Genomic DNA, 11,007 nt, shown 5'->3' with positions numbered 1-11,007 from the left:
GTGAGGGGGGGGGGGAAGAAAAAAAAAAAAAAAAAAAAAAAAGGTAAAATCAACAAAAACAACAACAACAAAAAAAAAAAAAAAAAGTGGGCTGAAAGAAGAAGCACGCAGACAAAATAAATCTCGCTCGCACCTCCCCCCTCGCGTGTTCCAAAAGAAATTTGGCAAATTTATCCACAAAAAGATATCTATATGTGGATGCATGTAGATACGGTGAGGGAAAGAGAGATAGATAATAAAAAGACTTTTCTCTCGTTTCCGCCGTTGTTGTTTTTTGCTTTTTTCGCTGACTCTCCGTCTCTTCGTGCTGACAGAATTCTCATGATTTTCCACCCTCACTCATTCTCTCTCTCTCCCTCTTTATTATTATTATTATTTCTCTCCTCCTCCTTCTTCTTTTGTTGTGGGGAGGGGCACCACATTATTTATTTATTTATTTAATCATCATTTACTACTATTATTATTGCTTATCATTGTGTGTGCCTCTCCTTCTCTCTTTCTCCTTCTCTTTCCCCAAACGTACAGTGAGGAGGAGAAGTAATAGTGAGGGGGGTGGGGTGGGGTGGGGAACAACGGCAACGCAACGCAACAACAACAAAAAATAATAATAATAATAATAATAATAATACAACATTGTATACATACGTACATGCATTTATCCACGAATAAGCAGTCACAACAACAAAAAAAAAAATCAAAACAAACAACATCATAAAAAAAGAAACCGTTAAATAGACGTACATGCACACTTACCATATAACAATTACACATACATATATACATATATATATACGTGTAGACAGACGCTGACAAACAGATGGAACATTTTAAAGAAACAACACACACACACACACACAGACACAAACAAACACACACACACAAAAAAAAAGAAACAATAATAAAAATAAAAATAAAAAAGGGACACAGAAAACAAATGCGCACCCCAGTCATGTCCCATCCATATATATATATATATATATATATGCGTGTCGATCCCCTTCGCACGGGATAACAAAAATAATAAATGACAAAAAAAAAAAAAGGCGATGAAAATAAACCAAAAAAAGAAAAAAGAAATAAAAATGCGTGTGTGCTCCACCCCTCCTTCTCTGTTTCTTCGTGTTTTCATTTCGGAATAAACCAATAAACATAAAATGTGGGAAAAAAAAAAGAACAGGTGATACAAGTACTAAAAACAGAGATCACTGGCTCTTTGTATTGTTTCCACAGCTAACACAAAGGCAAGAAACGAGAACAGACAAGGCGGAAAAAAAAAAAAAAAAAAAAAAAAGGAATATGCGCCTCCATGAGGCCTGGTCCCCTATTTCTACCGAGTGCAAAGACGACAATGGGAGATGGTTGTTTGGTTCAATGCGCCCAACATGCCAACTCCAACAGAATCCCCCGAGCACTCATACACCAGCAAACCAACCCAAAAGACCTTTTATAATGACCGGGCTCCTTGTGAACTGACGATCTGGCAGTCTTTCAATTCTCGCTACCGCCGGACCTTCCTCCGCGCGGAGAGTGACAGTCGGGGAGCGGGTGGGATGAAAAACAACAACAACAAAAAAAAATACCGCGTTGGGTGGCAACTGCGATGCTATTTTTTTTTTTTTTTTTTTTTTTGATAATAATCAATCTCGAGGCAGGGCGATGAAACAAAAGACTCTATCATCTACTGAGCCCCAATCTGGACACACACTTTCTTTTTTTTTCTCCAAAGCCTCTAAAAAAACTGTTTCCCCCACTCCCCACTCCCCTCAAAAAAAAAAAAAAAAAGACAACTTACAGGATACAAACAAGGTGCGGCCAAAAGCCCATCACCACCTCAACCCCGCCTCGAGACGCGACAACCTTTTCCCCGCTTCAATCATCCATGCGAGCTCCGCAGTCTCTTATATTCACTCTCGATTACAAAATTTTACAGGTAAGTCCTCACAATAATTGGGAGAAAGAGTAAAAGGGCATTCATTCGCTCAACTTTTTGTCGTTTTTTTTTTCTTTTTTCTTTTTTTTTTTGTTTTTTGTTCACAGTTCTTTTGCTGAATTTGTTTATATACACTCTGGTTATGAGCTTTATTTACCCTTTTTCGTGCTGTAAAGATGAAATCCAAGGTAAAAAAAAAAAAAAGGAAGTGTGGACGCTTTTTCTTTGTAAGGGGAGAAGTACCACTCTGATTTTTTTTTTTGTTGCTTTTTGTTTTGTTTTGTTTTATTGTTGTTGTCTCGCCTTTGTTTTTTATTTCGGTTTCCCTGTAGACATCGGCTTCCACCGCCAAAATGTGCAGAGGAAATCTCGTGAATTGAGATGTCAAGATGTCCATTATTCGACCCACAGGTGTGTTCGTTACTATTGCTGCTTGGAGTATGAGGACAACGCAATAAACATAAATCGTATCGCCACTCCTAAAATGCAGATGCAGCATTTATACCAGGGTATGCATTGGAAGCGTTGACAGTATACGACATCGTCTGTTGCACAGGGGGGTTGAGTGTTTGGTAGGGGTGTGCCCATTTATCACCTTGTGTTTGACTTATATGGCCGTTTCCATTAGCATAAATTGGGTTTGTTGCAGAAACGTTGTTTGCTTGAGGCATCTGGGGTTGATGCTGTGGCATCGGAGCGGAGTCCACCACATTATAAGGGTCACGTTGGCCATGTAATGTAAACAGCCGACGTTGTTGATGTTGATGATTTGGTGCCTGAGTCTGCGGTGGCGGCGGTGGGGGAGGTATCATGCCGGGATAACACGGTTGGACTCCAATCGTCACGTTAGGAACAGGCATCAGATGGTGTTGATGTTGCGGCAACTGCTGAGATGGTGTCAACATGGCTTCGGATGCGGAGTCTACATACCCATAGCTGTAGCCCGACCCCGCTGCCGCCAAGGGTAACATAGTTCTTCCGGCAACTGCAACAGATGCCGCCGGCTGACGATATGAATTATTGGCAGCCAGGGGTCGTTCCACCGGCGTAACGTAGTTACTTTGTGCTGCAGAAGCGCCGCGTGCACCATTGCGGCCCCCAACTACTCCACGTGTTTTCCGATTTGGCCCAAATACCATGGAATTCTGCTCACGATACGGTGCATTGTTGCACATTCCACCTTCTACCCACGTAAACATGCCCATGTTTTCCATTTTTTGGACGAGGTGTTGACCATAGACAGAACGACGTATATTTGCAAGATGCCGTCTCGTCTGCTCGGCAATGTGTTGTTGTTGTTGCTTATTCACTTCTTGAAGAAGACGTTGCACGACGTAATTTGCATATGGATCTTGCATCATAAGAACAAGGTAACTTCCATCTTCAGAACCTCCGAGTGGGCATGTGAGAATTTCCACAATTTGTTGCATCTCTTCCTCATTTGCCTTTACAATCGTCTTCTCAGCCACATTTGAAGCAAACTTGCTACACGATAGCGCATATACATGAGGAATTAAAAGGTCCACAAATCGCTTGCGAAGATCTTCGGGGGCGTTTAACATTGCATGCTGTACAACATAATTGCCATACTGATCCATGACATATTCATGGACATGTTCAAAAACTGCTTCCAATAGCGGACGGATATTTACTTCAGGAACAGAAGAGCATTTCTCAAAGACGCATTGCAGTACACGGCACCCATACGGATGACGTGACAAGGCCTTCAGACTAGGCAAAAAAGCCTCTGTCATGAATTGTGTTTTTTCTGGCATAACTTCTATAATTTTTTGTGCCACATGATTTGCATTTTGGTCAAAAACACAGTCGACCATACAATCCTTCAATTCGAGAAGAATATTTTCCCGCATTTCAGATGATGCCTTCTCCAGAAACTTCTGTACTACTCGGCAACCGTACGTATGGAAAGAATATTCCTTTAATTTTCCAGAGACTTTTTCCAAAAGTTGCCTGAACATGTCACTGTCCATTGGAATCACATCCAACAACTTCTGTAACACATAGTTTCCAAAGACGTGAACCATCAAGTCACATGTACTGGGAAGAACCTCCATAAAGATACTTTCCACATTCCGTTCATCCTCCAGGAGACGCTGAACAAAGCGACTACCATCTTGGTCTTTGCTCAAAGCAACGACATGGGCCTTAACGTCATCGTAAGGGCATTCAGAACGTATCTCGTCAAGGTACTCTCGTATCGATGAAAACTCATTCCTTGAAACTCTAATAGAGCCATGTTCATTTCCGCCCACCTGCCGACGCGTGTTATTCTTTAAACCTCCGTTTTGAGAAATGCTATTCCCATACTGAGATGTCCGACGCGATGCCGTAGCACTCCGTCTCAAGAACTGTGTTGTGGAACCATCCTGCAGTTGCACAGCACCGTTGGAATTTGCTTCCTTGTTAATCTGGTTTTGTAGGCTGCTTCCGGCAGAAGCCTTGAAAGCCAGGCTGCTCTCCATGACTGTGCCCAAAGGTGCTTGATCCGCTTCCATAACCGAAAAGGATTGGGTTGCATCGTCAAACTGCCGCTGATTCTGTTTATCTCCCTGATCTTGTTGTTGCTTCTGCTTCTTTGAGAGAGACTCTAGGAGACTCTTTGCGTAAGCTGTCCCCGTATCGTTAGAATCCTGAATGTTTTCCTCGCTCTCCCGGACAGTGTCATTTGTCGTTTCGCGGTTGTCTGTGACATTCTCAACCTCTTGAGGTGACTTTTGAGTCCCCGTGACGCCACGACGACGCGGCATTCCCGTCTCTCCACCTCGTTTCACCCCACCGCACGAGCGAAGCGGCACAAGCATACGTGGATCGCGGGGGTATTTGGAGTAGTACAGGACATGGTACTCCTCCGTGTAACGGTACTCCTCCTCAGGTGGCACCTCCTCTTCCAGACTGCCACCTACGCACAGTGTTCCATCCGCGGAGTACATCGTGAGGACGGAAGGAGCTGTCTCAGCCCGTTTTACTTCACGCGGATCAACAAGAAAAGCGTCTCTGCCGCCGCTGAAGATGTCGTGGCTGTTCGTAAACCAGTCCACCTCAAGAGAGTTCTTCGCTTCGCCACTTTTACGCCCGTCATTGATGACCGATGAGGCAATGTTGTCCCACTCCGACATGTTTCTCTTTTTTTGGTTGCGGTTCCGCCTCCCTCTTCCGTTCTTTCCCTTCGCTTTTCACCTCGACACACCCAGTGAGCCCCTGTAAATATATATATATATATGTATGTATATATATATATATATATATAAGAAAAAACTCTTTTTGTTGTTCTTTTTTTCGTTGTTAGGGCTGTGTGACTTCCGCTGCCTTTCCTTCTCGTCTCCTTTCTTCGTTTCCTGCCTCCTCCTCTCGTTGGCTGCGGTTTGACGTCCTACACCCTTCTCCCGAAAAAAAAAAAGAAAAAAAAAAAAAAAGGAAAACAATGTTGATGATGCGGTCCTCCCGGCTGTTGCTATGCGCCTTTATCTTTTTTTCTTTTGTATTCTTCTTCTCCGGCTCTTTTTACCGTCCTTTTTCTTTTGCCGCCTTTGCCCTTTCGTATTCCTTGTTTTTTCAACGACACCACACACACGCACACGTTTTGTTTTTTTTTCTTCTTCGCTTCCTTCCCTGTCCTTCAAACTATCTTCCCTTTTTTAATCGTCGTTGTTTTCAAAAGTCGAGTGTTTCTTTCTTTTCTTTTTGTTTTTTACGTTTCACCCTATTCGCTTTTAACCCTCGTTGCGCGCCGTATCGGCAATGTCGGTCTGTGACAGTAAAAGGCCGCTCGCTTTATTACTGTGGCAGAAACAAGAAAGAGGAGCAACAAAAAAAAAAAAAAAAAAAAAAATTGCGGGAGCAAAGAAAAGAGTCAACACGGTACGTACACCCCAATCCCCCTCCCCAAGCAAACAGAACAGGGTGTAATGACACGACCGGAGAGTTCACAGCTTCCATCATCAAACAAACATGGGAGAATCTAAAAAAAGACGACGCCACATGACGTGCAGCCCAGTCCCACACGTTCCCCCTCCCCTTCTTTCACCAGTCATGATTTTATTGCTCGGTCTATTTCTCGCTTACTTATGTAGGGGCTTGGTACATTCATGCCCCTTTCTGACTTTTGGTTCTCTTGGATAATGAATAAATATGTCGCCGCGCTCTCCCCGAGTGGATGCGTCATGGAAACATGTGTGTTCCATGTCTCTTCACGACAAACCACCTCTTCTCAGGCCGCTGAGGCTCTTTTTCACATCTCCACATGGTGTGGACGGGCGTGCACCACAATGGTGGCGGGTCTGTGGACCATTCAAATTCATTCAAAAAAGTACAAAAATCCCACAAACACAATAAATATATATTTATTTATTTAAATACTTTTATTTACATGTATTACAAGGAAACAATATGGGAAGCACTCACGTGTGCGGCTGTCACAAGGTAGTGAATCCCAATACACACGCACACACACACACAAAAAAAAAAAAAAAAGAAATCTAAAAGGAAAAGGGTGCATAAATACACCTGCACATATACACAAAAAAAGAAAAGAAAAGTAAATCGCCAATAAATGAAAACGACCAAAATGAAAAAAAGAAAAACACATGTATATTCCCGATCCGGGTTGATCTAAAACATTACAATTATGCATCACATTGTGCCTGGACAATTCTCTAATTTGAAACTTCTACCAAGAATTAGCTATCATCCCTCGTAAAGAAGAAAAAAAAAAAAAAAGATGACATTCCAATACCTTTTAAAGGTGTCCCTCTAAGAGAAAAAGACAATGTGTCTCTCTTCTATTTTCTCCATTTTCTTGCATCCCACCAATTTGCACATAGTCGTAGATAAACATGTACAAGCATGTATCAACCACAACTCAACGCCACGTGGTCGCGGTTGAAGAGCGTTTCAGCCTGTTCCCTAAAGTGGAAGCAGACATGTTGCAGCCACCCCGCTGCTTTCCTTGGATGGCATTTTCTGAATAAAACGTGCCGTACGCATCACAACTAGCACTCCATGTAGAGGATCCAACTAGGCGAGAGTAACGGTCTATTGTGGTAGCAGTTCGCTGAAGCCGTTGAACAGGACTTTCAGGAGAAAAAGAATTAGGCGCAGGTGGCCTTTTTCGGGTCACAGGTGACTCCGCAAGCAAACGTCCATGCCTTCCTGAAGAAGGTACCCTTACGGGTGTGGACTGAAAGCGTTGATCATGAGAAGTTCTACGCCAGCATGTTGTCCACCACGTCGGATGAGCATTCACAACTTCTCCCCTCCGCCTTGGGGTCCGGCCAATGTAATCAGATGAACTGCGCTGAAGTTTGTCACCACGCGCAGTTGCAATACTTCCATGAGAAAATAAACTACATGTTCTCTCACGTGCTGTACTCACTCTTGGAGTTCCCCGCAAAGAGTTCACACTATACAAACGAGTAAATACATCTTCTTTACCTTTTTTTTTCCTCACGATCTGCAGTGGTGGCACGTACGGGGTCGGAGAAACATGTTCATTGCCAGGCGAGTAACACGTACTTTGCGTTCGTGAGGTCAAGGGCGCGCCGCCTTTTCCGGAGCCGGCAGTGTGTTTTTGATGATTCCCAGAGAAAGAAGACGAAGTGGGTGGCGTTTTCACTGATTTGGTGTTTTGACGTGAAAATTGCCGATGCTCATCTGTCATCAAGCGACGAAAAGCTCCATCCCTGAGAGGACGTACAACGGCAGGGGGTGCCATTTGTCGTTCCAATTCTTCCAGTCGCTTTAATTGATTTGGATGCACAATAAATGTCTTGAAATGGTCATCCCATGCCGAGCAAGCTGAGGTTGGATACATGGGTACCGGCGAGACATTTGACCAGCCACTCTCTTGTGCTGCTTTATTCACCGTCATCGCTGGAATTCCCCCAGAAACTGGGGGAGAATATTCTACCACATCCGGACTCGGGCTCTTCTTGGATTTTACGTGAGGCTGGCCCATCATTTTCCCCGCCAAATCCATTGGTGCTGAAAGAGCGGCAGTATTTACATTGATTTCACGGAGGACTTGTGCAGACGCTGGCTGAGGATGAGAGTGCAGTGAAGACACACCAGGAAGTGAAGAAATGTCTTTAACATCTTTATCGTCCCCAGCGCTGTAGAAATTTGTCATGCCGGTGCAACGCAAAGAAGGCGGAGGAGGAAAATGAACAGTCACCTCCTCCTTTTCACGGGGGGAATGTGAGGAATGTGTTGAGGGCAAAGAGGACGACGGGTCCAACGCTTTGTCGCTATTCGACCGGCGTGTCACTGAATGACAATTAGCCGTCAACTCCATCGTTGCTGCCCTTGTCGAGGGATTCGCAGGACCCGCTGACGACACTGGCGTCGTGTTGCGAGAGCTTTCATGAAGCAGAAATAATATTGCCTCATCCGCCGATTTACCCTCAAAGATCATACGAAGCGCCTCACACCGCTGATCAGCCGTCGCGCAGGACATTCGTTGGATCTCAGCGTCGGTCAGCGTGAGCTTGGCCCGCAGGAGCATCGCCTGGAGAGAAGCAGGGAGTCTCTGCACGATGCGTTCGCGCTCCTCCGAGGCGCTGCGCTCGTCACTCGCCAGACTCCCTTCAAAAAAAAAACCTTGCCGGGACAACTGGTGGATCATCTCCATCGAACTTGGCTGTGTCCTGCAAAAAACACAAAAGAAAATAACAAAAAAGAACAAAGTTCATGTTCATTGCACTCACAAAAACTAAAAAAATAAAAAGTAAAAAAACACATAAAGGCAAAAATTTGAGGTCCAAAAAAAATACACACAAAAAAAAAAAGGGTCTGCTTTTTTGTGTGTATTTAGTTTTTGTTTTTGTTTTTGTTTTGTAAGAAAATCAACAAAAATAAAAAAAGAGCTGTAGAAGAGCCAACGATTGAAGCACCCACGAGTGAAAGGAAAACGAGTAGCCCCCTGAATTACTTCTTGACCTTCGCGCCGACTGGAACTCGGGACGCCGCCTTCTTTTTGGCAGTGGTCTTCTTCGTGAGCGCGGACCTTGCGCCAACCTTCGCCGCAATCTTCTTTGTGAGGGCCGCCTTCTTCTCCTCCTTGCGCTTCTTCTTGGAGTCGCGGCGCTTCTTCTCCTTCTGCGACTTGGCGTGGGCCTTGAGTGCACGCTTCACAATACGCTGCTCCTCGATGAGGAACGCGCGCACAATGCGGTCACGCACCTGCTCGTGACTAAGCACGCCGCCGTACGGGCGAGAGGTGCTCTTCTCATGGCGCGAAGCAAGACGGGCCTCCGTGTGGCGCAGTGCCTTCGTGCCAGCGAGGCGCTTGTGGCCCAACACCCACGGCGTGTGCGGCCCCTGCGAGCGCTTGACGCGCTTCTGCATGACAAGGCGGTTGCCGGGAGTACGCACGAGCTTCATGCGGTTCCCACGCGTCGCGTAGTGCATGCGGCGACGGTACTGCACACGTGGGCAAGCCATCTCTTTTTCCTGGGCGTTTGAGTGTGTGTGTAACCTTCAGCTCCTTTTACATAGAAAAATTGATGGAAGACAGATATATATATATATATATATAAGATGGTCGTAAACGCATACTCGTGTGGTGTCCGCCAAAAGCAAAAAGAAATCCAAAAGGCACAAACTATTTTATTATTATTATTATTGTTATTATTATTATTATTATTATTTCTTACGGTCCCTCCACCCTTTCATTGCACACTCATACCGATAAGCCAGAAACACATGTCAATGGGGAAACGGAGGGTAGGCATCTCTTACACCGACACACTATGCGGACTTTCCTCCTTCTTTTTCGCCGATGCATATTGCTGGCGGCTCTGGTCCGTGCTCCACAAAGTTTGCCTCCATTTCACGACGTCGATGCGTCTCCTGCACTTCCATGAGGTCACCAAATCGATCTGAAAACAACTCCCCGCCTCCCGTGACTAGGGAGCCAATGTACATTATTGACCAGTAGAAAAGGTGAATAAAGTCCATTTCCTCGAGTGATGAGCGTGGGTAGCGGGTACGGGACTCAAGCTCCCAGTCAACCCGATGCCAACCCTTTTTCCGCGCCGCCTCAATAAGAAGGTGATACCGCGCCGGCGCTGGCAGCGCCTCAAGAGGGTCTTCCTTCTGAAAAACCTCCATGGAAAGACGGTAAATTTCACTATAGCGCATACCAGTGACCATCTTTTGATAGTCACGGCGATCCTCAGGACTCAGTCGCAGAACAGTCTCCACCTCACGGTAATACAGCGCCAACGCAACAGCCAGACCGAACAAAGCAACGATAAGAAGTGTAAAATGGGCAAATCGACGCCACCATTTAAATTGGCGCTCTGTCACATTGCGGAAAGGATACCAAATAAAACTGTACCACCGCGTCCTGGCATAGCGGTTAACAATGTCTTGCTGCTGCTCAGGTGTAAGTTGAAGTGTCAGACGTACATCACGGCTACGACGCTTTCCGCTCAGCATCCGAACAGCCTGAAGAAAAAGACTTGTACTTCGGTCCTCTTTCGAGTCCGTTTCCCGTGAACGTAAAACGGAAAGAGGATTTACCGGCATGGTGCGACCGGCACGACGTCCAAATCCAAGAAACCCACGGCGGCCTTCCTCCACCTCGCCGATGGGCATCCCAGACGTATTCTCAAACACCCCAACATCATACTTACGCTGCAGCGACGAAGAAGATCCTGACGAACCGGAGGTGTACGAATTATTTGTCGTTTGCTCCTTGGGCAATCGCAACCGGCCCGGTGGGGAACGCTGAAACCGACGGGCCAGAAATTCAGCAATAAACGGATAAGCAAAAAGACAATTGGAGGTATGTTGGACAAAAAATGGGCCTGTGAATACACGCTGTCTTCTCATTTCCGCCAATTGGGCCAAAAAAAAAAAAAAAAAAAAAGAAAAAAGCTCTGTATCCTTGTATGTATATATTTATTTATTTATGTTTGCTTTTCTTTGAACTCAATGTGCCATAAAGTCTTTTCTCCCCTGAAAAGAAAGAGAGAGAGAGAAACAGGAAAAAAAAAAAAAAGAGAGAGAGAGATGCAACACCTTTACCACACATATGAATGAGAACAATAGAGAAA

At 45.0% G+C, this 11,007-nt stretch overlaps 4 protein-coding genes across 4 annotated transcripts, besides 26 other annotated features; all 4 read right to left on the bottom strand.

Moving 5' to 3' along the window:
* Nucleotides 1–8,211: a sequence feature (heterozygous, Esmeraldo-like haplotype).
* Nucleotides 16–86: a sequence feature (T-rich).
* Nucleotides 339–400: a sequence feature (GA-rich).
* Nucleotides 421–442: a sequence feature (AT_rich).
* Nucleotides 601–628: a microsatellite.
* Nucleotides 765–798: a microsatellite.
* Nucleotides 839–881: a microsatellite.
* Nucleotides 883–917: a microsatellite.
* Nucleotides 961–984: a microsatellite.
* Nucleotides 1,011–1,083: a sequence feature (T-rich).
* Nucleotides 1,268–1,291: a microsatellite.
* Nucleotides 1,607–1,629: a microsatellite.
* Nucleotides 1,994–2,029: a microsatellite.
* Nucleotides 2,184–2,226: a microsatellite.
* Tc00.1047053507831.110 (pumilio/PUF RNA binding protein 2, putative) lies at nt 2,410–5,067 on the bottom strand (the record flags this gene model as incomplete). Its single annotated transcript, XM_808982.1, has 1 exon — nt 2,410–5,067. The coding sequence occupies one exon, from the start codon at nt 5,065–5,067 to the stop codon at nt 2,410–2,412; it is 2,658 nt and encodes an 885-aa protein (XP_814075.1).
* Nucleotides 5,156–5,198: a microsatellite.
* Nucleotides 5,338–5,370: a microsatellite.
* Nucleotides 5,758–5,780: a microsatellite.
* Nucleotides 6,279–6,316: a sequence feature (AT_rich).
* On the bottom strand, nt 6,810–8,576 carry Tc00.1047053507831.100 (hypothetical protein, conserved; the record flags this gene model as incomplete). The annotated part of the gene is made up of 1 exon (XM_808981.1): nt 6,810–8,576. One exon carries the CDS (start codon nt 8,574–8,576, stop codon nt 6,810–6,812), a length of 1,767 nt encoding a protein of 588 aa, XP_814074.1.
* Nucleotides 8,212–8,285: a sequence feature (areas merged during assembly that could not be assigned to a particular haplotype. This can correspond to areas where the two haplotypes were merged or to regions with more than two copies in the genome that were merged during assembly.).
* Nucleotides 8,286–8,879: a sequence feature (areas merged during assembly that could not be assigned to a particular haplotype. This can correspond to areas where the two haplotypes were merged or to regions with more than two copies in the genome that were merged during assembly.).
* Nucleotides 8,755–8,781: a microsatellite.
* Tc00.1047053507831.90 (60S ribosomal protein L34, putative) lies at nt 8,873–9,388 on the bottom strand (the record flags this gene model as incomplete). Its single annotated transcript, XM_808980.1, has 1 exon — nt 8,873–9,388. One exon carries the CDS (start codon nt 9,386–9,388, stop codon nt 8,873–8,875), a length of 516 nt encoding a protein of 171 aa, XP_814073.1.
* Nucleotides 8,880–11,007: part of a sequence feature (heterozygous, Esmeraldo-like haplotype) that runs on past the window's edge.
* Nucleotides 9,462–9,482: a microsatellite.
* Nucleotides 9,554–9,594: a microsatellite.
* Nucleotides 9,695–10,783, bottom strand: Tc00.1047053507831.80 (hypothetical protein, conserved; the record flags this gene model as incomplete). The annotated part of the gene is made up of 1 exon (XM_808979.1): nt 9,695–10,783. The coding sequence occupies one exon, from the start codon at nt 10,781–10,783 to the stop codon at nt 9,695–9,697; it is 1,089 nt and encodes a 362-aa protein (XP_814072.1).
* Nucleotides 10,800–10,827: a microsatellite.
* Nucleotides 10,914–10,962: a sequence feature (CT-rich).

This window comes from Trypanosoma cruzi, genomic scaffold (genome assembly GCF_000209065.1).
Source record: "Trypanosoma cruzi strain CL Brener 1047053516469 genomic scaffold, whole genome shotgun sequence".
Classification (NCBI taxonomy): domain Eukaryota; phylum Euglenozoa; class Kinetoplastea; order Trypanosomatida; family Trypanosomatidae; genus Trypanosoma; species Trypanosoma cruzi.
Note: the sequence above shows the minus strand (reverse complement) of the source record. Positions and strands in the feature narration are given on the sequence as shown.